Genomic DNA, 26,031 nt, shown 5'->3' with positions numbered 1-26,031 from the left:
AGTTTGAATGATTATGATATCCTATGTGAATGTTGTGCACAATGTTCAAATGACTGCTATGTTGCAATTGGAATATATATATATATATATATATATATATATATATATATATATATATATATATATATATATATATATATATATATATATATATATATATATTGTCTCTGCATTTGACCTCAATATTTCTATCACTACAAAATGTGTTAACCTAAAGTAACATCCATACTGGATGGTCCTACTGCTCTTTCGAGGACAATGTAAGAATATTAGTTTTGTGATTAATGCTTGGCATTAACCTCAAGACACCATTCTTGGAAATCATACGGTTACTAATGGGCTTACATCCTATTTAATTCTTACACAACAGAAAAACAGAACCATAATTGAGCCTGAATGCCAACAATTGAGGCTCATGAATATTATTTTACAAACTGTGCCAAGAGACATGAAGTGAATGCTTTATTCATCAAAATCATTACCCACTATGGCTGCCCCTTTAAAAAACATGACACTCACTTTCATCACACCTCATAATGTGAAGAGTGCCTCACAGTGGTGAATGTTAACCTCTGCAATTTGACAATGTTTACCTATGCCTTACCAGCAGCTGATTCCTAAGTATGTAGTAATGGACTGATATCCACTACAGCAATCAATGGAGAATCATTTGTTTCAATTCAGGAGCTACAATATAGCCACCTATGCCATTCAACAAAAAAATCAGATTTGTACGGACTCATTCAAATTTTGTTATTTTCACCTTCGGCAAATATCATCCGTGCGAACAGGAGACATCATGAGCAGGAAGACTTGATCTTTCTTACCCACCAAAAAGAGCTAAAGTGTGCATCTTTGTGGCTCTTGAGTGCCATAGTTTGTGCCCTGTAGTCCACCTTGCTTTATAAATTCTGATTTAAACAGGTTTGATGCATAATAAGTTGTGGGCTATTAGAGGGTTACAAACTGTACAGAGCCACAGGAATGGGAGTGTAGTAGAATCTGAGACTCCTCAACATTTGGCAACAGCATTATGTTCATGTGTCGGTGGCCAGTGAGATGGTACACGACTCATTCACTTGTGGCTGTGCCGAGCTCAGCACTTTGCCACATCTTTCATGCCGTCCCAACACTCCCACCCCCCTGCCTCTTGAGGGGCACACGCAAGCCTCGCAGATTCACTTGCCCCAGCAACAAGATGGAAAGTTAAAAGTATGCCACCTTCCATCACTAGGCCCCTAAACAGATATGTATTCCATCTTGGCTTTCATATTTTCAACAGACTTTGCCCCATGATTTATCTTTTTCATCTTTTTAATTTCCATTCCCAGATGTTAAGAGAACTGACTTTGCAATCTGAATTCCTTCACTCACTTAGATACTGAATTAGCCCATCTGGCCGCCAGAGAACTCAATAGCTCTGCTGCTGTGTTCATGGCTTAAAGCTCAGGCATTCATTGTGTTGGCCTCCCAGAGCCTGCACACAAATCTGGCCTCCAAACTTTCTATCATTTCTGATTATTCTACTACATGGGCATTACTTTCATGGAGCAGAGGCATATCTGTATGGGAAAAAAAATTGTATCTACCAACCAAGTCAAAATATAATATACAGTTGTGGAAGTGAAGACACAGATTTTAGTAACTTTCGTTCACAGGCACTACAGAGTTTTACCTTTTGATTTGACTCACAAGCACTAAATTTGTAAATTACCTACTGAAAAATAAAAGGAGGTAATATTATTATGAAATCCAACTTTTATTGAAACTAACATAAAATCAATATTCAATGTTAATACTTGCACATAATTTTAACTCTTGGGATAAAATTATACCATTTGAGTGTTGGAGAACAATGGACAAAGATTTATGAAATGTTTTTGCTCAGTGTGAGGAGAACACCTTGTGATGCTAGGCTGCACACAAGATCTTACAAGAGTTGGATCAACAGTCTAATAGTTTGTGTGTGTGTGTGTGTGTGTGTGTGTGTGTGTGTGTATAATATCTAATTAAATAAATAGCTGACTGAACTGTTCTGAAATCTGTAACATCACTTCTGTCCGTGACTACATAAGGAAAAGCAACGACAAAACCAGAAAGTTTATGATGGAAGGTTACAAACCTGCAACTTTTGAATCTATGTTCCAAAGTAGCCCCTTATAACTTTTTTTTAATGAAGTCAAATGGCAACCATGAAAGGTACTGTGGTCAACACCTCCCATTCAATTAATAACTACTTTTCAGGCACCTTTTGCACCAAACTTCACATGACTTTTTGTAGAACGCAATAAATAAATAAATAGTTTAACCTGGTAGCGAGGGGCCAAATTTGTGCCATGATATAAACTCCCCAAAATAGATGATACATAAACTGATCACAAATGCTTTGATATATATTATGAAATGGTTTGTGTGAGTGATGATTTTCTCTATTTTTTCTTGCTTAGAGGGACCATTAAGAAACATGATTCCCGCTGCTACCGGGTTAATTCAATACTTCTATTAATGCCCTTCAAATATCTGATGAACTACAGCAACCCAACCCAATCATCCTGGAACACTTACCTGTGGCCAAGTTAGTCAGCAAACTGCTGGTGCTGCAAAAACACAGCATCTAACCTGATCGCAACAAACGAAGACAAAGTTAATGGAATTTACAATTATGTTCATCCTTAGCTTATAGATTATACCAAAAATAATTTGTGTTCTTTCTTGAGATTTCAATGGCACTCAAGCCATTTTCATTCAGATGTGCTGCAAAGAAAGAAAAATAATGTTAGAAGAAAAACTTACTTTATTTTTTTATATAAATGTTATTTATGAGATTTATTAATTTGGAGGTAGGTTCTGTACAAATTACCTAAGTGCTTTCCTACCCTCACTGACCTACCCCTATAAAAGAAATAGTAATTCCCATAACCCTACAGTCCCTTTCCTGGTGCCTTCATGGTGTAGTGGTTAGCACACCAAGTCACAAACCCATGGGCCAGGGTTCAAATCCCAGTTTGAGCAGTCTGCACACAGCCTACCCAGTGGTTCCTCCCCCTTTCAGGCTGGTCAATGGAGGTAAAATGTGGCAACCCAGATATTGTATTTGCCCTGTGTCCTGGGCTACAACCTGCCACAGGCTCAAGGGCCAATGTAACAGATGAACACAGAGGCCATGCGCACCTTAGCATGTTCCCTCAACTTTACAGTCCCTTTTGGTATTATTCTACTATCTTTTGCAGCCTAGGAAAATCAAATAAATGTTTCTCAAGTGTTTGTGGGTTTTATCTAGCATCTTTGTTAATTTTTCAGTTCAGATAAGAGTAAATAATTTTATTTTACTATTCATTAATCTTCTCTTGACCTCCATTCTTACACTACCACACAATTCTTTGATTTCCACCTATGATAATATGTTCTCCAGTGTTTTCCCCTCCCCTTCTCTCAAACACTAATGTAACAGATGTATTTGCTTTTGTCAATAAGAGTTTCCTTCTCCAGCAGCTTATACCAAGTTCATCTACTTTCAAATTTGAAACTCATCTTAGCTAAAAGACAAGTCTTTGGGAAACTAGTCAGCCACTCAGAACTCTGTTCCAATCCACCCTAATTCGGTTCCTCCTCTTTCCACTCTTTTATCTCTTAATTTTCTGCCCGTGTATATGCCGACCCACAGTGACATACGACATTCCAACCTTAATCTTACTCTAATCATAACATCTTGCTTGGGTAACCACAACTCAAACAAATGACCATGTATTTGAACTGATGACCAGTGTCACTCGACTGAAAGTCATGTTGGCAGAGAAATATATGATTTGAAGGGAGGAGAGGACAGGAGAAAGTGAGACTGGCATGGAGCATCAGAAGAAGATACAAATATTTATTTACCTGAGTAAATGTATGCCCATTAATCTCCAATTGCTTACAGCTGGAGGAGCTTGTATCTTCTGTGCTTTCAAGTAGTGCAGGTGACACAGTATTGTAGGGTGCAGGGCCAACCAGACTTAGCAGCACCGGTAGGAACACAAGTCCATGGAACACACCAAAAACAAACACCCCGAAGAAGATCTGGAGCAGGAACATGTTTTAGTATGCATGTCCATGTAACAAGACAAACATGAGTGACAATGACACAATACTTAATGGAGAGTAGCACAATCATACATCTCTCTAATATCATTCCTTTAGTCAATCTGGTGAACTTCTACAAAGTCTACTCATAGTTTACATGCAGATTTAACCTTAAAACTATTTCATATCACAGGAAACAATCAGTAATCTGGTAATAATTTAATACAGTGCTCCTTCATTTTTGATGGATTTTTTTAACCCTTTCAATACATGACACAGATGTCGGCGTCACAGTATGGAAAGGGTTAAGAGGAAATGGAAGAGGATTACTCCTCTTCTAAACCTCTTAATCCTCTTCCATTTCCTCTTAATCCTCTTCTAAACCTCTTAAGAGGAAATGGAAGAGGATTAAGTGGTTTAGAAGAGGATTAAGAGATTTAGAAGAGGATTGATCTTCTTCCATTTCCTCTTAACCCTTTCCATACTGTGATGCTGACGTTTGCATCACCATATTGAAAGGGTTAAGAGAAAGGGTTAAGAAGGTTTTGGTTATAGACAGGTTTTATCTCATACTAAAAAAAATAAAAAATTGTATTTGCTGCCTCCTAGCTAGTTTCCATGCCACCCACCAAGTGTCACTGACTGCACGTGGTATGTTCCCGCCATCCCGACAAGCTAGCTATAATTATCAGTCCACCTGTGTCTGTCGTTCCGACAATGTTCATGGCTACAGCTACTTCATCGTCCTTTGTCCTACTCATCGGCATGGCTCCTAAACACCCTTGTGATCTTCTAAGTGGAGAGAAGAAAGCTAAAAGTGACAGTGATGATGATGCGGCGGCCACTACATGTTGAGCCTGGGTGAGTTGGCAGGGTATAAGTCACGGCCAAACGGAAACACGCATCAACCATTTTTTTTTTTTTTTTTTCATATTCAATAAAAGTATTTTTGTTTCAGTATTAAGTTGTTTCTATTGCCAAACGAATTTATATCTAAGAAATATTTCAAGTAAGTTGCTCAGAACATATAAGTGGTTGGTGGGATAGAAAAAAATTAAACAGGAGATTACGTGACTCGACAAAAATCATTATCGATGGTTTTAGGTATCGAATGGTATTTCAAGAATCTACTAACCCCCGTCAATAATGAGGGAGCACAGTACAGCAACATAATGTACATCCATGATGTAAACAATCTAGTTTTGGGACGTATAACCCCTTAACTCTTAAGTTAGGGATTCTTGAAAGGAGTCATGATTAGTTTATATGATACCAACCTTGAAGAATGACTCAAAGACATGTGACTCTGAGCCTGCCAAGAGGATGAATGAGAGGAAAGTGGAGAAAGCACCATTGAGCACAGGTGGACCCATCTCCCCCACTGTCACTCGCACCCTCTCATCCCGGCTCCCCTTAATCTGTAAATGTAAACCAGATGAGAATGAAGAGCAGTGTGTCTACAGGTTTAATTTCCATTCACAACTTCTCAAAGGGACACAATGGATGAGTAGGAAATGACCACATAACCACTTCCATGAGTGCTTTAGATATGACAAAATCATAAATCCGGGGAACATTAATCCTGTAACTTTTGATATGCATACTATTATGTTATAAATTTGGGAGAACTGATCTTGGCAACAACTCATGTGAAGACTTGAGTAAATGCCTCTAATTTTTATTGTGTAAATGTGGCAAAACAATTTACTTTCATTGCATAACTTGGTCTCAAGCACAATCATTTCATAGTTCATCAAATGCACTGTGGAAATACTGGAAAATGTCCTCATCTTTATCAAAACTTTCACTTGACACTAATGTTTTCTGTGAAAGGAAAGGGTGGGGTAATGGACGTCAGTACCTAAAATGATTTGTCTGTCAAATCCCGAGTGTCTGTTTAGAGCTCAATTCTTCATCACCAGAGAAAGATTCAGAGTTGCTGATATCACTCCCAGACTCTTCGAGGTTTGCCCATCCCCTGACATGATGCTTGATGAAATGAAGGAAAAATATAAAATGAAATTGCTAAGTGAGTATATACTCTTGTGCACTTGCCAACATTGCAATGTCTGTCTGAATTCAATGGTGGAGGTGGCGGTAGTGGGGCTGGCAACTGTCTGCTAAGACGTGACTTGCCACCTGTTGCCAGAAAACATTAACTAAATGCTCCCCGAGTTATCATGGATTCAGAAATAGGAGAATATGAATGACTGCGTTAATTCAAGATGATACTTTTTGACAAAATACATAAACAAATATACTTGGTTCAGAAAGGCAAGGTGTTAACCATATATTGTGATAGTCTTGCAGTGGACTAGTAATGGCTGATGATGATAATTACTCCTTAAAGAATTAAAATGTTGATTGTGGGTATTTATACAAACACAAAAACTTCCTGCAAATAATATGTATGAGGAGAAGCACCATGGCAGCTGCTGTATGCAGATGACTTGGTAGTAAATGCAGAGACAGCAGAAGAAGTGAAAGAAAAGTTTAATAAATGGAAGGAAGGAATGGAGGAGAGAGGTTTGAAAATTAATATGAAAAAAGCAAAGTATACATGGTGACTGGAAAAGAAGCAAGAGAAAAGATTAAATCAGGAAAATATCCATGTGGATGCTGTGGGAAGGGAGTAGGTGTTAATTCTGTCTTGTGCACATGTTGTAGACAGTGGTGCCATCTTAGATGCTCAGGCCTCAGTAATGTAAGAGGAGTGCAGAATTTTACATGCCCAGCTTGCGTAAGGAGACAGCAAGGACAAGAAACTGAGAGGGATGAACTAGAGGTGAATGGAGGAAAGCTGGATGAGGTAGAACATATCTGTTATTTGGGAGATGTTCTGAGCTGTGAGGCGGGAGTGGAGAGGACAGTGAGAGCGAGAGTGGCAGCAGCGTGGTTAAAGTGGAGGGAGGTGGCTAATCTGCTTGTGAATCGTAGCATCCCTCTAAAGAGCAGAGCAGGGGTGTACCAAGCGTGTATTAGATCAGTGATGTTGTATGGAGCAGAAACATGGGCTCTAACCAGAAAATTGATGGAGGTATTGAGAGCAATTGATCGCCGAATGCTGAGGTATATAGCAGGGATCAGGTGGCAAGACAGGGTGTCCAGTGCAAATGTAGCTAAGTCTAACAGATGTGAAGTAGAGGACCTGGAAACAGTGGTCAGAAGGGAAAGACTCCAATGGTTTGGACATGTAAAGAGAGCAGGGGAGGATACAGTGCTGGGAGCTGTGGAGAGATTGGAGGTAAAAAAAAGGGGACCAGCTGGTAGACCTAGGAAAACGTGGAGATGTAAACAGGAAGGCTTGGCATTGATGGGATTGGATGAACATCAGGCAGAAGACAGAGTAAAATGGAGGAGAGCCATAAAGTGTCCAACCGCTCAGGAAAAATGAAAACGGACGTTAAACGAAATGATGATGATGATGATGAAAACTTCCTGCAAACATGATTCTAGAGGGAGCCAACTTGAAAATACATATGATTTCTTAGTTTTAATTATTTTTTTCTTAATGGATTAATACTGTGACATCACAAGCCAGAGAAGCACTGCAATTTTAAATTTCTCTAAATCTAGCAGCATATGTTATTTCATACCTGCATGAAGTGGAGAGCAATGTGGACGGAGTAGTCAACACACAGACCAATGCAGAGGACCAAGTTGATGCAGGACACCGTATCAATGGTAAGCCCCCACCACGTCATCAGGGCCATCACATCCACCTGCAGGCACAAACAGCTGGTGCAAATGTGGACTAAACCCTGAAGATTCGTAACTGTTCATCACATTTAACATCTACCAATAGAGGAAACACCTCAACTCCCCCTCTCCATATTAGCTGCACTTCGTATCGCCTCACGAGTTCATCCTTACTTTCTTCATTATATTTCTCATTATCTTTAGTACTTACTCAAAAGGCTTTTCATTATCACTGAATATTTTTAACAATGAGCAATGAAGTGAATTATCATATTTATCACTAGAAATATGAGGCATCCGGAGGTAAAGGGCGACATCGCCAAATCTGTTTTTTAGTTAAGCGTACCATGCGATAAGCACACGCATTTTCTATGATTTCCAAAAACAGTGCAATTAAAGTATACTGACCCTTATAAAAAGAGAATCGAGGGTGTACTAGCAATAAGTGCGAAGAAGAATTCCTTATTATCATGTAGTGGTTGTCAGAGGTAAAGAGGTAACATTGCCAGCAGCATGAAAACCAATGAGAAGCTGGTTTTCTCGCCCTACCCGCTGCTCTGCCAATCACAGGCCGCACTGCCCACCAAGCGGAGTGTCTGAGTTAAAGCCCGGGAAGTAAACATTGTCCTCAGGACTCCTTGCATTATTATTATATATTTTTTTTAAATCATCATTTTGGTTTAAAATGAAATGGTTCATACCGTAGTTTAGGCAAACAACATAGATTTAAAAAATCCACATACATTATGGATATTCCAATTATTATAACCAATTTCCAAATTTGGGTATAAAAAATTTAGCAATAAAATTGATTTTAAACGACAACTGTGGGCTGAGGCAGCAGCACACACCATTTTGTGGGTATCTGATACTTTAAATAAGCATATTTTTACTGCACAAAGCAAGTGATGTCACTTATTGTGACTTCGTGAGCTTTCATATTTACCTATTTGTGTATATTTCATGGAGGCAAAGCTTATATTACTACTTTCAATTTTACTAGTGACACAAATTTCTGACCGTTTATCACAATAGAATTTTAGTCAATTAAGTGAATTAAACACCATACAAATATTACCAGCGTGTGTATGAATGAATACAAAGATAAGCACATACTTTGATTTAACTCCAGGATGTCCCGTGGATCATTTATAAATAAAAACAAAATATCAGGATAGGCTACTCTTTAGCCCACTACCGCTGCTCGTGGCACAAAAACAGTCCCTCCGGTAAGTTTGTACCCATCATTTGGTGATGTTAAGTACGCCTATTCACAAACTCCTTTTGATAACACACAAAGTTAACAAATACCATAAAGATATAAGAGTACAACAGGATGTAGAAGTTTCACGGATAGGCATTCCAGAGCATTGTTTCATAAATATTCCTGCTTTCTCCAGCTATCTTTACTAACAAGCACTTATCAACATTAACCAGTGACTGCTTACCAATGTTAATGCCACACATATCAGCACATAGAAGGAGCTGATGAGGCTGGCCAGCAGCACTAACGTCATTATGAACACGGCTACCATGGCCAAGGCAAGGTTGCGAATGAGCTCTTCTGCAATGATCTTGTCTGTTTCCCAGTTACTATACTCAGCAGCGATGGGGGCAGCAAAATCTGTGGAAAGGTACAAACTATTTATTAGTAAGTTAATATATACCATGGATGTTCATACAGAGTGACTGTATTGGGAAATATTATTTGCAAAATTGGAGAAAGCCCAGTGGCCTGTATCATAGGGAGATAGGTTGCACCCAAAAAGAATGACAATGGATCAAGTTAGAAAGAATTATACCAAGAAAGAATTCAAGTACAGGTTGAGAATCCTTTATCTAAAATTCCATAATCCAAAAAACTCCAAAATCCAAAAGTTTTTTTAATGCTGACATGCCGTGGCACAAATGGAAAATTCCACAAAGTGATAGGAAGGTTCCACCACGTACAGCTATTGTGTGCTGCTCAGGGTTGCCAGGTTTACCCGCCCAATTGGGCAGGTAAACCTACTGCTGCGTCAACACTTTGGGAGCAAAAGCATCTGCCCACCACCACCATGGGCCCGGTTTTGGGATGGGATTGGGTGGGAACACAGTCCACGACCTGGCAACTCTGGTGCTGTTATGCGTTAATTTGTTGTCAGCAGTTGTCACAGTAACACCTCACTCATTACTCATTGTGATTACTGCATGTTGTGTGTGCTGTGTGGTGTAAAGATATTGTTGAAAATGTCAAAAGCGTGTTATGCACCTATATTGGTGCCCTGCGCATTATTATCAAGATCAAGATCAAAGGGCCTGCTTATTCCGAAATCAGAAAAAATCCGAAATCCACAACACTTTCAGCCCCAGGGATTTTGGATAACTTATTTTATCTTCACACACTGATATTCTCAGACAAATCACTGTACAGAGAGGGCAGAAAAAGACATGTCTGAACACAAATGACACATATAATTATCAAAGGGCTAAGTATATAATGGCATAACAGACACTGTTCTGTTCATAAAAGCAACCTGAAGGCCTGAAGGTAAAATGATAAAAGAAAGTTGATAGAATACCAGGAAAGGAACAAGAAATGACAGAAAACTAGAGAAAAAATATGCATGGTAGTAAAAAAGAAAAAAAAAGGTGGGGCATAGATGTCTATAAGCATTACAACAAAGTGATATTTGTGTTACTAACCAGAGAAACCTGCAGAGTTCACAAAGTCCTTCATCTCATCCATGGCTGAGATCCTCTGACTGGAGGTGTTGAGGATAATGTGGCGATAACTAAACTTGCTGGCCTGGCAAAAACATGATGTGAGGTTTTCTTTTGCTTATATATATATATATATATATATATATATATATATATATATATATATATATATATATATATATATATATATATATATATATATATATATATATATATATATATATATATATATATATATATATATATATATATATATATATATATATATATATATATATATATATATATATATGCAATGAAATATGAAAAAAAAAAAAAAAAAAAAAAAAAAGGAAAAAAAGATGCCCTTTAATAAATATGAAGACAAAATATTGGGCAACAAACTCACCTCTAAAATAAATGGTTCACCATCCAAAAACCTAAAGTTTTGCAGGTAGCGACCACCCTCACTGGAGAAGAGGAATCCTTGGAGTATATCCTCAAAGTAGGATTCATTCACTGCCTTGCCTGTAATATCTGACAAAGAGAAGAAATCTTTGAGAGGTTATGGCATGGATTCATACAAGATATATATAGCAAGAATGGTGCTCCACTAAGACTGGGGCTCCATCATGAGAACCCTACTGCACCATAGTTCCCCTCCTAAATAAATAAATAAATGAATAGTTATAACCACAAGCTATCCTGCATAAAAATAGAAAACTGACCTTCTCCAGTCGTCTCCAGGGCGTGGGTGACTAGACCGTCATACCACGAATCTATGGAGGAGATGTATTCGCTGCCCCTCATCTGCTCCTCCAGGTTATAAATCTTTGGTAGCTCAGCAGAGTAGTTAAGGGCTCCCAGGTACACCAAGCCTTGCTCCCCTGAGGCAGAGACAAGCTTGTCAGGTAGCTTAAAGGAATGTTTACAAAGTTGAATTCTATGAATTCAATAAATGCAGTGGTTCCCAAACATAACAAGACACTTATTTGGGGGAAGAGACTTATAGGGAGGAATTCTGAATAAGCAACCAGATAAATGAAATTATCAGTCAAACTTTTCTACCTATATCTCTTACACATCATCACTGCATGGAAATTTCCACCAAGGGCTTGGTCACAGCATAAGTGTCTCCACTTTGCTGTTCTAATTATCTCCATACATTCAATCCCTGGGCTGCCAACTCTCTTCAATACTAATCCATTATTAATCCATAGGTGGTCACCTCTTAATACCATTTCCCTCAATCTTGCTCTCATACATTCTCCTGAACTCATCCTTACACATTCTCCTATCAGAAGATCTAAGCATCCCAGAGTACCACATTCAACCTACTTAACCATTCTCCGATCCACTACCCTTACCATCATACTCATCTCATTCTAATATGCAATATGCTGCTCTTAAATAGCTCATTTTCATGTATTCATGATTGCTGTGCTACATTCCATGTTAATGTCTCTAATGTATATGACAAAGTTGGAAATATAATAGTATGCATTTTCCATTTCATTCTTTTTTCCTAAACTCATATTTCTTATCATATATTTATTCAGTGCACCTTACTTGCTTGTCTGTCCTTCACTGCTCTTTCCCTTATCTCCTCCAGGCTCCCATACTTACACAGACCCATCCCTTGTAATTAGATTCAGTCACTTCCTTTATCTTTTCTACCCCCAGCCAAATCTTATATGTGCATATGAACGTAAGGAATCTGCAAGAGGCCGGTTGGCCTATACAAGGCAGCTCCTTGAGGCCTAACCCCACCTAACCTCACTATCTATGAATTTATCCAACCTCTACTTGAATGTATCTATGATACTGGCACCCACAACATGATGCCAAGCTTGTTCCACTTATCCACCACGCTATTGATGGGATGCTTATTAATTAAAATGAAAGAGGAGATAAAGGAAGTACAGTCAAGGCATTCTAAATCCTTGATGAATGAATGTGGGAGAAAGAGCAGAAGTGACAATTATGCAAGTAAAAACTAATGTAGGGGAGGTGGAGCCAGTTAACAGCATATATTCACTTATACACCCTTTTTCTCCTCTCTGCTCAAGGGCCAATGTGACGGAGATGAGCACCGAGGCCATGCCCAGCTACAGCGTGTGCCCTCAACATTACTTTACTTTCTCGTCTTACAAGTTTTCCCACAATCAATAATAAAACCATTACACTAATGAATATATAACGATAAATGAACAAACTCGCTAAAGACCCTAGTGACAGTTTTAAATTATCTATTATCCTGTTATTATTTATCTGTCAATTGCAGGAAACCTTGTAAAAGGAGAAAACAGGTGAATCAGCTGGTTTAGAGTGAGCATGTATCACTTGGTAAGTTGAGCCATAAATCTCACTAGGAATTATATAACTATTCCTGCATCCTTTTATATATTTTCTTTAAAGCTTCAAATCCAATGTGTCAATATAGAGAACTATGCTATCTTATATTTTCCTCGGTTATGATTACTTAAGCTATATGTTGTCTAACTTGGAAGGCTAGGGGCCCAAGGATTGTCCCCGGCTGCTCCCCCTTCTCCTCAGCCCTGCTCACTCCCCTCACTGTGGCAACTGGAACAGCTAGAGATTGAATATATATTTCTTATGTGATGCAAAAAGATGAAGAAACTAAACAATACTTTTTCCTGTTCTCTTTTATGGATTTGATAGTTTCTATAAGCAGTAGAAAGCATGTAATAAACAGTGAATCTGCCTGCCACCTATGTAAAGATTAATACCTGAAACTCTCCAAATTGGTTAGAATAAAATCATCAACAGAAGAGGTGGGTAAAAGGCACCTGACTGTGGGTAGTAGTACTGGACCCGTGAGATGAACTGGTAGAGGTACGATGACTCAGGAAGGAACCACACTGGGTTGAACTCCTGCCTCAGGTTGGTCACTCCCCAAATGCAGGTTCCCAGCATTGCCGCTGTCACTGCAAGAACCAGCACCTGCAGAGGGAGACTTTGAGTTAGTGACTGAAGGGTCTCCTGTCAAGGAGGCAGAAATCTTTTTTGTTTTAATGGCATAGAGGCAGGTCAAGGGAAAACTAAATACAGTGACTTTGTGTCCAACACGGGAATTTGGTCAGAGATTGCATTGTGTTGGATGAAATTAGCGCTGGACAGGCAAAAGAACCCACCAGAAAAAATAATTCTGTCAGAGAATTTCTGAAGTACGTGCTACTAAAAAATTTACTACTACCTCCACACAAACAAGCTTAATGTGGTGGGCTTTCTAAGAGCTGTCTTGTAGCCTATACTACACCTGGTGAGGAAAGCTACTAGTATAAACAGAAAATCAGTAGAGTTAAGCAAACAATACCTTGACTGGCTTCATGAGCAGGTACTTTGCATAGACTCGAGTGAAGAACGTTTGACAAAAGTCCCTCTGGGAGCAGGCGTTGGGGGTCCAGTTTTTATGTGTGTAGCACCAGAACAGTCCATTGCGGTGTTCTGCAGCACCAAGAAATCAAGCAATTAGGAGAGGTTGGCAACACAAAATTACGGTTTCAATTTATGTTTACTCCATAAATCCCATTGTTTCACAGCCCCTAACTTCTTCCCATCAATGCCACATCTTTTTTTCCTGCCATTTTCTACATTTAATTCCATCAATGCATATAGTAAGTGTATCATGGAGGTAACGACAGGAAAGTGGCACATTGGATTAAGATTATTGTTTTGGTGTGTGTGTGTGTGTGTGTGTGTGTGTGTGTGTTATCCTAGAAATAGCAGACATGGTTGTGATATGCACTGTCTAGTCTCTATGTAGTGCAGCTGACTTGCCTGATGGGCGAGCCTCCCATAACTCACTCTGCGAGTGGGGGGTACTTCTTTGGCCGACTGGTTAAGTTGTGGCTCTCCCATCTCGCTGGTCGTGGGTTCGATCCCCGGTGCCAGTAAAACCTTTCCTTGTCTGGATTAATTTCTCGTGTGTTTCATTACACGCAGAGGTCATGTGGGAATGTAGTAAAAGAGAAAATTCAGGGCGTTACAGTGGTGGCCAGCGGTGGCATCCTCTCCTGTGATTCTGTTGTGTCTCCCTGAAGGGGTAACAGGTAGAGTGATGGCCCATGCTCTCTGAAGTTCATAGAAATTTTGAAATTTCAAACACTCAGAAATTATAATATAATCTAGATAGGAGTGGGGAGCCGTGTAGTGCAGCTGACTTGCTTGATAGGCTAGCCTCCCATAACTCACTCTGCAAATGGTGGTTCCTCTTTGGCCAACTGGTTAAGGAGTGACTTTCTCGTCTCGCTGGTCGCAGGTTCAATCTCCAGCGCTGGCAAAACCTTTCCTTGCCTGGATTAATTTCTCGTGTGTTTCAATGCACGCTATGTTCGTGTTGGAGTGTAGTAAAGAGAGGAAATTCAGGGAGTTACATCTATATCTCTAGCTCAGTAAATAGTATACAGTATAAGTATATGTGTACTTACTCTCCAGCCTCGTCTGGTCGAGAGTAAACCAGGCCACGAAGAAGGTGGCCTGGAATGCATACAGTGCCACAATACCGATGGCACAGTAGATGCAGAAGGACTGGAGAGCCGGGAGGACCTGTGTGGAGTATTAGAACATCATGTACATTTGCCACCTTGCTCATGTGCAATTTATCTTATTATTCACTTGAAAATGTTAATTCTTACCATCCAACGCATCTATTCCAGCCTCATTCAATATTCTTTAGCCTGAACTACTGCCTCCTGACTGGCATATCTTAACATTATGTATTGACCACCTGCTTCCATCTGTATCAAGGCTACCAGGTGAACAGGGGAGTATTGCTGATATAAGAGAACCGTGTTGCTTGACGGTTCTGAGCGCAACATTTACACCCAAGAGGAGACTAACCAAACCAGCCTTCTAAAGTTGGAAAGTTTCGTTTAGTCGGCGCAACATCTGTGGTCATATGCCGGAACCAGCCTCCTAAAACACTGAAGAAGACTCACCGTGCTGGCCCCGATGGCGAAGGCTACAAAGTCCGTGAGTGAGGTGATGGTGATGGCTACCCCGGCGTGCCTCAAGGCCAGGCCCACCCGCTCCTGAAGCTCCTGCCGCCGCTCCTGCAGGACAACACACAGGAAGACATGTTAACGCTGGTAACACACAGGCCTAGGACATGACCTCTGCCCAAACCTCTGTGCCTCAGACTTAATAAATGCTCCATAAACTAAACATGACCAAGAGAGACACAAGAAAGACATGATGAGAGAGACATGACCTTCGCACAAACCTCAGTTCCTCAGGTTTATGATAATACTCCATAAGTAAACTACTAGTAAACTAATCATGACCGAGCAGTGGACCGAGACAACATATGGCAACTATTTATCGAGAAGTCTTGCGAACACCATTTTGTCAATAAATTACTTTTATTACTAATACTTACGTTTAGGTGGGTTGTAAGGTAATAAATAGCTTTCTTTTAACTAATTAAGTGAGGATTGGTTACTGATATTCATAGTTTCTCCGATTTACACAATAAAATAACCACAAGGGATCGAACTTATTTACCGAGCTCGCGAAACTGAACACGTCCCGGTACAAAGCTTCACTCACATACATGCATGATACACAAAACACTCCAGCAAAACACGAAATACAAGCACCATCAACATAAAATATACTAAGAAACAAAAAATACATTCCATACACATAAACTAACACAGGGAAACGCAAACAAGGGCTCAAACTTATTTACCGACCTCGTCAAATCGAACACGTCTCGGTCAATTGCTTCACTCACATACATGATACACAAAATACACCAGCAAAACACACTACATGCGCCATTGACATAATTAAAATACACACAGAAAAAAAAAACATGAAATAAATACTCCATACACATACAACACCCAAGAAAACGTGAATACGGAAAAAATTACACAATATACATCCACGACATACAATATACACCAGAAAACACAAAATACATAAATCATTAACATTGAAGCACACGAGGAAACATAAAACAGACACTCTATACACATAACTACTGTACTGCCTGGGGGTTGGGATGGCATGCTCCTCCCTTTTCCTTTGTTGTTTACTTGCAACAAAAAACTATCAATCAATCAATCAATCACAAGAAAAACTCACCGTCTTGTCCAGGTTATACCAGCACTGCACGATCACAAACATGTCGTCCACGCCCAGCCCCAGCATCAGCAGCGGCAGGACGGAGTGCACGGGGCCGTAGGGGATCCCGAAGGCTGAGCACAGGCCGAAGGATACGCCCACGGCCATGCCCACGGACACCAGGCCCAGCAGGGACAACACGGGCTGCGGCAGAACACGTCGCGAACCTGTTTAAGCGGTCCACGTGGCTGTCTGGTTTTATATCTAGAATCCTTGGTTTTGACTTTTTCATGTGTGCTTATAAGGATTGTTTTACGTGATGTATTGTTTTTTTTTTCCTAGTTGTATATTTTGTGTTATTTATTATTATTATTCTTTTTTTACATGAGCGCATTTTATAACAGCTTATTTTTTTCTGTTTTTTATTAGCCTTCTATTCGCTTGTTGGGTGGTTGTGTTCATATTCTGTTTTATTTGTGTGATTATTCTACTCTTTGTTTTAGCACTTAGAAAAAAAAAAACCTGAAATGCGTTAATTAAGTGTAGGTAGGATTCTCTCTCTCTCTCTCTCTCTCTCTCTCTCTCTCTCTCTCTCTCCGTACCCGCGTCTCCACCATGTTGAACTTCCCCAGCATCACTTGCACGAACACGAAGAGCAGCAGCATCCCCACGGCCAGGTAGAACACGTCCCCCACGATGGTGTCTCCGGCGATCTCACCGTAGCTGCCGGGACAGACGAACTCGACCATTATTTCAGATTGGGTCAGAAGGAACTTTTAACGCACAGCTGACCTCTTCTGCAGTAAATATTCTCAGAAGTGACTGCCCTATACTGCTGTAATGTTATGGTCCTCCCCCTTACCTCCGCGCTGATTGGAAGTAGACGGTGAGGCCCTCCGGTCGTCCAGAGGCATCCTGCATGACATTGATAAACTCCAATTCCCAGTCATACAGCTCCAAGTCCACCTGAGGGATTGTGACAGATTATAGACGTTACCTAACATAGTATTCTCTCTCTCTCTCTCTCTCTCTCTCTCTCTCTCTCTCTCTCTCTCTCTCTCTCTCTCTCTCTCTCTCTCTCTCTCTCTCTCACTTACATCTTCGGTCAGTCCCTCGCCGGTGCCCATGTCCCCCTGGTCCACCTCGGTCCTGTTCACCTTCATCAGTACCGTGGTCAGCGCGCTCCTGGCCTTCACAACCCGCCCGTCAGTATACTCCGCGGCGCCCAGCAGACCCGTGAAATCAATCGGGAAGCCCAAGGACGCGCTGATAACAAAGATGGTGAAGGACGCTTAGAAGTAGCCGCGTGTTCTTCAGTATAAGTTGTTGATTAGCTGACTTAATAAGAGGTAAAGTTGGGGCCATACGTTATAGCTGCGCGTGGCCTCATTGTTCATCTCCGTTTCATTAGTGCCTTTAGATTGTGATTTATTAGTGGTCTGTTTTTTACGGTTATATAAATCAATGGTTTAAATGTTCTTTTTTTTTAGTCATTTAAGGGTGTCGAGATTACATGTCTACAAACAAGGAATGATTTTATGTATATGTTGTCTACACTTCGGTTGGTTTGTGTTGTAGTTATTGTTGTTGTTGTTGGTAGTGGTGGTGATGGTGTTGGTGTTGGTGTTGGTGCTACTGTTTGGGTTTTTAATGAACAGTGAAGTGTGTATACGATGATAAAATTTTCCATAAGAGAATACGCTTTCGTTGAGGGAAAGCGTGGCGTTATAACATTTCCGTACTCTCTGATTACGGCGACCTACATGTTTACTACGTCACAATCATAATCACTCCCTCACCCACCCATTCCATCAGTCGGTCAACCATTCCATATACCTATCTTTCCATATTATCTTCTTTATATCTATCTCTATCTACCTTCTATCAATCTATCTATCTATCTTTTTATTTATCTAACATTTTATCTTCTATCAATCATCCTATCTATATATCTATCTATCTTTATCATTTTATACTCTATATATCTGTTTACCTACCTGTCTATTGTTCTATCTTTCTGTCTATCTACCTCCTTTTCTATCCGTCAGGTGTTCTCATGTCAGCGTCACGCACCTGGTGTTGGCGGCGTTGACGTCTCTGATCACGTCATCGTCCGTCAAGGCCTCGAAGATGGCCCCGTCGTCCTTCCACACGTCCAGGAGGTTCAGTTCGTAGCAGCCCGTCCCCGGAAGAGCGTACTCCTCCATGGCCGAGAACGAGTCTAATACCTCGCTGTCGCTCTCGTAGTCTGCTATAGCGACTCCACCGGCTGCTTGTCTTCCCAGTACGGGGACTCTACAGGGAGGCGAAGGGAGACGATTAAGGTCGCTATTGTCAGACGCTTCCACCTCTCACATCAAGTATCCAAAGGCCGAAAAGGAGATCAGTAGGGTTTTCTTGAGTGGTTCTTTAAGCATTTCAAATAGGAGTACAGTGGTGCCGAGACTTTTTTTCTGTGTAGTTACTCCCCCGTTCCCTTCTAGCTTGTCGATCCAATGGTATACGTATAGGGTCTTGTGGCTTATTAAGGGTGTGAAATATAGTAGAACAGAAGAAAGGAGGGTCAGACTACCACCAGGGTCATAAAACTGCCCCTGGTAATGCTCAGAATACCTACGAAAGCCCTGTCAAATATGTGTGCTTGGGCTCCGAAAAGTTTAAGAATATGACCGAAAATTTTGACCTCCATTGCAACTGAAATAGATAAGGCTGAAATAGGCGAAACAAGTAAGAGAGGTAGAAGGGATTAGGCTATATTCAGTTCACGTTAACTTCGAAAATTAGCACCTCCCTCTCTTCTTCAAACAAGCCACGCCCTCTCTCCGGCTCAGGCTGTATGTGATTGGTAGACGCTGGGATGGGCATACTTCTATTGGTTGGCACTAGGCTGGCGTGGGTGGGGCTTATTTACGAAGTCAACGTGAATAAGTATGTTGTAATGATGTAACTTTTGTATTTTAAAGTGAACAACCTCGTATAAACTCTCTCTCTCTCTCTCTCTCTCTCTCTCTCTCTCTCTCTCTCTCTCTCTCTCTCTCTCTCTCTCTCTCTACCTGTAGCAAAGATCCTCCTGAGTTCGGTTCCTCCCGTATTTATCCGTCACCACGATGTCACGTATCTTCAGCCTCTCTCGGTACATCTGCAAGGGGGACGGAAATAAGATCATCAACAAGGAAAACGGAAGCTAGAAAAGAAGACGTTACAAAACCTATGCGGCAAAGATGCAAAACTTAAATTGGTAGAAAAGTAGTCTGCAGAGTGAACGCAAAAAGAAGTATAGAAAAAGCGGAAACTGGGCAATATAAAAAGATCAATGCATCTAATGACTAAAGAACGATAGATGGAAAACCTTGAACTGTATAAAAAAAGACTGGTGGTATTCCTCATTATAAGTAAAGCAGGAAAGTTGGAAGACTCTAAAAAGTCAAGCTCGAGTCTTTTCCTTGCGCAACAAACAAAACACGTAAGCATGTTCTCACCTCGCGTATGTAGTCGGCCAGGAGTATGTTATCGGCCTCGTAGAGAATCAGCTGGGCCCGCTGGTCGTTGGGGAAGTTTTCGGCCTGCCAGTTGAGGGTCTTGACGTAATCTGAGTCCTGGTGGAGGGGAAGAACAAAGGAAGACTAAGTTAGCGAAGCAGATTGAAGTGGAGGGTGACAGGAAAAATACAAACGAAAAGATAATAAATGATAGAAAAATGATCAAATACAGAAAAAAAGGAAGTAAGTTAGTGTATGTAACTTATAGTATCTACACACCGTACTGAGGTTGGAGGAAGGGAATTGGGAAGTGGCCGTATCTACACACCTTTAATTAAGTACTTCCAAGACTGCTATATTGGCTTAGTTTAGGGGGAGGAAGTGACCGTTACCTGTTCGTTAATACACTGCTAGATCATCGTTAGAGGAAGGAAGTTACTGTATACATTCACACCCTTAATAAGTCACAAGACCTTATACGTATACCATTATATCGACAAGCTAGGAGGGAACGGGGGAGTAACTACATAGAAAAAAAGTCTCGGCACCTCTGCACTCCTATTTGAAAAGCCTCTCGTAGAAGTTGGTGGGATTTTCGGGGACTGTTTTGTGATGCTAGTGATAGTTTTACCAGTCTTCTGCATATTGAACGGGAAAACACTCAAGGAAACCTGTTAAATCTTTGCTGTGGCCTTGGAGAACAGTCGTAATGGGAGCCCAATACGTTTAAGAATATGGGCCACCAGTGCGTGTCTTACCTGCGGGATCCAGAGCTTCTCGGAGCGCGTCTCGCTGTAGAAGTTCATGAGGCCGACGCAGCAGGCGGCCGTCACCACCACGCACACCATAATGTATATCCAGGGGTGTTTGGCGATGCTGCAGCCGTACCTGGGAAAGGCATCAGCGTCTACTCAAACACCCGTACGCATGCAAACACATACTCGACATACACCGACTCCGGGTAAACAGTTCCTCTCCTGCTTTATCATGATTATCTTTTCTTTTGCAATCTCTTCTGTCACCCGTACACATGCTCACACATAGTCGACATACACTGGCTCCGGTGTGGCGGTAATTCTCGCCCCCTTGATTTGGTTTGTCCGGGCTTTGTTTACATACACAGGGTGGATGAATTTCGACACGGTACCTTGTCTTTTGTCGACTGCTTGTCGGGATCTGTCCCACCCAAGTTAATTTATATTTTTATAGAAGTAAATGATGGCATATGTACGTATATAACTAGGATATCAACTCTTCTTCTTTTGACATGTTCCTCTTTGCATCGCTTTTTGGGTCCTCCTTGGGACTTCTTTACACTTGGATGCTTCACAGCGATACGGCAATCTGTTACATATGTCCGGGGCACGAGCCTTACCTAACACGATGACGCAGCTCTTATCTTTCAAAGGTCAGAAGACATTAATGCAGGCGGCTCATGACGATATATCGGGCCGTATATGTAACTCCTTATGAAGACTGTCTGTTGCACTGTGTTACTCCTGTGAAAACGTTAACCAGTTCTGCCACGCCAATATAGAGAACAATACTGTGGGGTGTTATTTTTTTGTGACTATTTTGGAGGGAAGGGAAATGACATGAAGAACTTAGTGCGTTATTAGAAAAAAAAAATAAGGACCCGGGAATTTTTATGAAGTTTTAGATTAACACAAAAATAAAATTGCTGGTCGAAAAGTAATAAAGTATTATAAAAGAAGGAAGAAATAGCCCTTCAATTAATAAGTCTCCATATCTAAGGTTAACAAACTGAAGTGTGTGTAAGAGTTTCCGATGAATATCAGGCTCATGAAAAGTCCCAAGAAACAATCGCACCACAGTTATTACAAAGCATATATAAAAGTTGATCGGTAAACTGAACACAAAAAAAGTTCATATGGATAAATAATAACTAAACCTATAGTTTCAAAGAGGGATCGGTTTGTTCAACTATGTATTCAGCAAGGAGTCTGATTCTTAGGGCCATTCCAAAGTTAGTCTTCTGAAACTCCCTTATTACGGGCAGCTACAGACGATTTTTTGATGTTTCTGAATAAACTCATAAATGAACGCTCGCCCATTCCAACGATCTCGCTTCAACATCTTACTTGGGCGGATTTCATATCGCTGTGAGAAGGTATACACGGCTCGACTATGTACAGATGCCGAACAAACATAATCCTTTGACGGGTGTTGGTTAGATAACCGATACCTCACTCATACGCAAAACCACAAGTCACGGAGATACTACAGATCCATTATTGTTCATTAGTGTTGCGATGTGACCAGAAAAGGATCAGACTGGAATAACGATATCTTGGCGCCTGACAGCAAAGACCACGAGCCGGTTACTCATCCATTTGAAACCGTAGCGTTTGGGTTATTTAAACGATGGAAAACAATATTCTGCTAGTGTTGGTAAGTAATATCGAAGGGAAGTGTTGGTAAGGGATGTTGAAGGGAAGTGTTGGTATGGGATGTTGAAGGGAAGTGTTAGTACGGGATGTTGAAGGGAAGTGTTAGTACGGGATGTTGAAGGGAAGTGTTAGTACGGGATGTTGAAGGGAAGTGTTAGTACGGGATGTTGAAGGGAAGTGTTAGTACGGGATGTTGAAGGGAAGTGTTAGTACGGGATGTTGAAGGGATGTGTTAGTACGGGATGTTGAAGGGAAGTGTAAGTAAAGGATGTTGAAGGGAAGTGTTAGTACGGGATGTTGAAGGGAAGTGTTAGTACGGGATGTTGAAGGGAAGTGTTAGTACGGGATGTTGAAGGGAAGTGTTAGTACGATGTTGAAAAGGATGTTGAAGGGAAGTGTTAGTACGGGATGTTGAAGGGAAGTGTTAGTACGGGATGTTGAAGGAGATGTTGAAGGATGTTGAAGGGAAGTGTTAGTACGGGATGTTGAAGGGAAGTGTTAGTACGGGATGTTGAAGGGAAGTGTAAGTAAAGGATGTTGAAGGGAAGTGTTAGTACGGGATGTTGAAGGGAAGTGTAAGTAAAGGATGTTGAAGGGAAGTGTTAGTACGGGATGTTGAAGGGAAGTGTTAGTACGGGATGTTGAAGGGAAGTGTTAGTACGGGATGTTGAAGGGATGTGTTAGTACGGGATGTTGAAGGGAAGTGTTAGTACGGGATGTTGAAGGGAAGTGTTAGTACGGGATGTTGAAGGGAAGTGTTAGTACGGGATGTTGAAGGGAAGTGTTAGTACGGGATGTTGAAGGGATGTGTTAGTACGGGATGTTGAAGGGAAGTGTTAGTACGGGATGTTGAAGGGAAGTGTTAGTACGGGATGTTGAAGGGAAGTGTTAGTACGGGATGTTGAAGGAAGTGTAAGTAAAGGATGTTGAAGGAAGTGTTGGTAAGGGATGTTGAGGAAGTGTTAGTACGGGATGTTGAAGGAAGTGTTAGTACGGGATGTTGAAGGAAGTGTTTGTACGGGATGATGCAGTGCAGTGTTAGTACGGGATGTTGAAGGGAAGTGTTAGTACGGGATGTTGAAGGGAAGTGTTAGTACGGGATGTTGAAGGGAAGTGTTAGTACGGGATGTTGAAGGGAAGTGTTAGTACGGGATGTTGAAGGGAAGTGTTAGTACGGGATGTTGAAGGGATGTGTTAGTACGGGATGTTGAAGGGAAGTGTTAGTACGGGATGTTGAAGGGAAGTGTAAGTAAAGGATGTTGAAGGGAAGTGTTAGTACGGGATGTTGAAGGGATGTGTTAGTACGGGATGTTGAAGGGAAGTGTAAGTAAAGGATGTTGAAGGGATGTGTTAGTACGGGATGTTGAAGGGATGTGTTAGTACGGGATGTTGAAGGGAAGTGTAAGTAAAGGATGTTGAAGGGATGTGTTAGTACGGGATGTTGAAGGGATGTGTTAGTACGGGATGTTGAAGGGAAGTGTTAGTACGGGATGTTGAAGGGAAGTGTTAGTACGGGATGTTGAAGGGATGTGTTAGTACGGGATGTTGAAGGGAAGTGTAAGTAAAGGATGTTGAAGGGAAGTGTTAGTACGGGATGTTGAAGGGATGTGTTAGTACGGGATGTTGAAGGGAAGTGTAAGTAAAGGATGTTGAAGGGAAGTGTTAGTACGGGATGTTGAAGGGATGTGTTAGTACGGGATGTTGAAGGGAAGTGTTAGTACGGGATGTTGAAGGGAAGTGTTTGTACGGGATGTTGAAGGGATGTGTTAGTACGGGATGTTGAAGGGAAGTGTTAGTACGGGATGTTGAAGGGAAGTGTTAGTACGGGATGTTGAAGGGAAGTGTTAGTACGGGATGTTGAAGGGAAGTGTTAGTACGGGATGTTGAAGGGAAGTGTTAGTACGGGATGTTGAAGGGAAGTGTTAGTACGGGATGTTGAAGGGAAGTGTTAGTACGGGATGTTGAAGGGAAGTGTAAGTAAAGGATGTTGAAGGGAAGTATTGGTATGGGATGTTGAAGGGATGTGTTAGTACGGGATGTTGAAGGAAACTGTTAGTACGGGATGTTGAAGGGAAGTGTAAGTAAAGGATGTTGAAGGGAAGTGTTGGTACGGGATGTTGAAGGGAGGTGTTAGTACGGGATGTTGAAGGGATGTGTTAGTACGGGATGTTGAAGGAAACTGTTAGTAGCTCCACCCTTCAACTTAGAGAGTTATCGCATGACCTTCACAAGACTGATGGTCGTGAGTGGCAGTACTTATTGATTTATGTTCCTTTATATGTTTATAAAAGCTTGATATTGATAAAAAAAAATCTCAATATCTCATCCTGTCATTTATCATTATTATTATTACCAGTAGCAGTAACAATAATAGGTACAGCTTATGCCCCAAACCTTCCCATACACACTCATTATATTTACTCATGTTTAAGAACCTTCAACAAACCATTCCCACACCTCTTCACCCCCCACACACTATGACTAACCTTAATTAACCCTATACGATCAAAGAGTTGCGTCACTCCCCTGGCTGGCACATCACCCAACACGAACAGCTAAGTAAACACGCCAGGCAGGTCGAGGACGAAATCATTACCATACTTCTTCGAACCCCTGAACACATTACGACTAACGTTAATCCTGACAAAGGAGGCTACGTCACTTTTCAGGCATTATACACACTACATGCAAAAAATATTAAATCTCCAGTAATAATCACCTTTTTTTATATACTGAAGGAGGTAGATCAGTTTACAACACAAAGTAGATAAAGAAAGAAAACGAATAAATGACCCCAACATTCTGATACTACAAAGAAAACAATTGTCATAAAGAAATACCAAATAAATAGAGGGGAAGAGATGTTTTGATACTCCCTTTTCGAAATACAAACACAAGAACCGGTCTTATGGAGTTTAACAATCGAAGGGATGAGAGTGAAGATACTGGTTAACTCTTGAATTAGTAAGTTGGACAATACGGAGATGAGCTTGATGGAGTCTTTTGCTACAGACTGAACAGAACTTACCTGTAGAAGATCCTTTGGAGGCCATTGGATATCGCGTTGCTTGCCTTCTTCAGACAGTTCTCGTCATTCGACTTTCCCATTGTGGCGGCGACGGTGTGACGACTTGGTGATGAGGTGACTCAGCGAGGGGAAGGGAACTGAGAAAGGACCTCGATGCTACCCCAAACAAACCCTATTTACGGGTGATTTCCGCGTATATGGAGCCGAGTCGGGTATTCTTTGTAGATATATTACTTCTTTCCCCTTCGCAGTATGGGTAGAAGGCAAAAGTACCTAATGGGAGTGGGTGTTTAGTGCATTTTGGGAGACTGACAAAAGTGAAGGAGGGTTGCCGGGAGGGAAGGAATAGGGGACACACCACGTTGTCCTGCCTCCGTGTGTGTTATGACTGAGGGCCGAGTGGGTGAATTTCTACCACGAGTCATTCTACGGCACCTTGCTATCACACTTCACCTATTCTTCCCTCTTATCTTATCACCCACTAACCCCTCGTTGCGATACCAACCAATGAAATCCATAATCACCCCACCTACCCACCTGGCACCCTCCCTTCCCACCTGCCCCGCGGCGCCCCCCT

At 41.1% G+C, this 26,031-nt stretch overlaps 2 protein-coding genes across 7 annotated transcripts in view; one reads left to right on the top strand and one right to left on the bottom strand.

Moving 5' to 3' along the window:
- LOC126982602 (mitochondrial pyruvate carrier 2-like) overlaps positions 1-3,262 on the top strand; it is a 34,784-nt gene extending 31,522 nt beyond the window's left edge. For all 6 annotated transcript variants that reach the window (XM_050834790.1, XM_050834791.1, XM_050834792.1 and 3 more), the window contains one exon: positions 2,448-3,262. The gene's annotated coding sequence lies outside the window, so the exon portion shown is untranslated. The remainder of the gene's footprint in view (positions 1-2,447) is intronic.
- LOC126982598 (protein patched homolog 2-like) lies at positions 162-26,031 on the bottom strand. The gene is made up of 21 exons (XM_050834778.1): positions 25,455-26,031; positions 20,774-20,903; positions 20,016-20,132; positions 19,590-19,675; positions 18,610-18,831; positions 17,634-17,802; positions 17,399-17,502; positions 17,139-17,259; positions 16,558-16,740; positions 15,405-15,518; positions 14,895-15,012; positions 13,781-13,911; positions 13,254-13,407; positions 11,172-11,330; positions 10,853-10,980; positions 10,447-10,549; positions 9,210-9,385; positions 7,659-7,784; positions 5,340-5,480; positions 3,880-4,059; positions 162-2,754 (listed from the first exon to the last, which is right to left on the bottom strand). Exons 1-21 carry the CDS (start codon positions 25,532-25,534, stop codon positions 2,746-2,748), a joined length of 2,751 nt encoding a protein of 916 aa, XP_050690735.1. The 5' UTR covers positions 25,535-26,031; the 3' UTR covers positions 162-2,745.

Source organism: Eriocheir sinensis, chromosome 51, assembly GCF_024679095.1.
Source record: "Eriocheir sinensis breed Jianghai 21 chromosome 51, ASM2467909v1, whole genome shotgun sequence".
Taxonomy (NCBI): Eukaryota; Metazoa; Arthropoda; class Malacostraca; order Decapoda; family Varunidae; genus Eriocheir; species Eriocheir sinensis.
This window is presented reverse-complemented; position numbering and strand designations above follow the sequence as displayed.

Excerpts from the sequence above, each read along its gene's own strand:
- LOC126982598 (XM_050834778.1), bottom strand. The coding sequence starts at position 25,534 with ATGGGAAAGTCGAATGACGAGAACTGTCTGAAGAAGGCAAGCAACGCG. Across the intron at positions 13,912-14,894 it reads CGACCAGACGAGGCTGGAGA|AACACCGCAATGGACTGTTC; the intron begins GTAAGTACACAT and ends TTGGTGCTGCAG. Across the intron at positions 11,331-13,253 it reads GTACTACTACCCACAGTCAG|GGGAGCAAGGCTTGGTGTAC; the intron begins GTGCCTTTTACC and ends TCTCTGCCTCAG.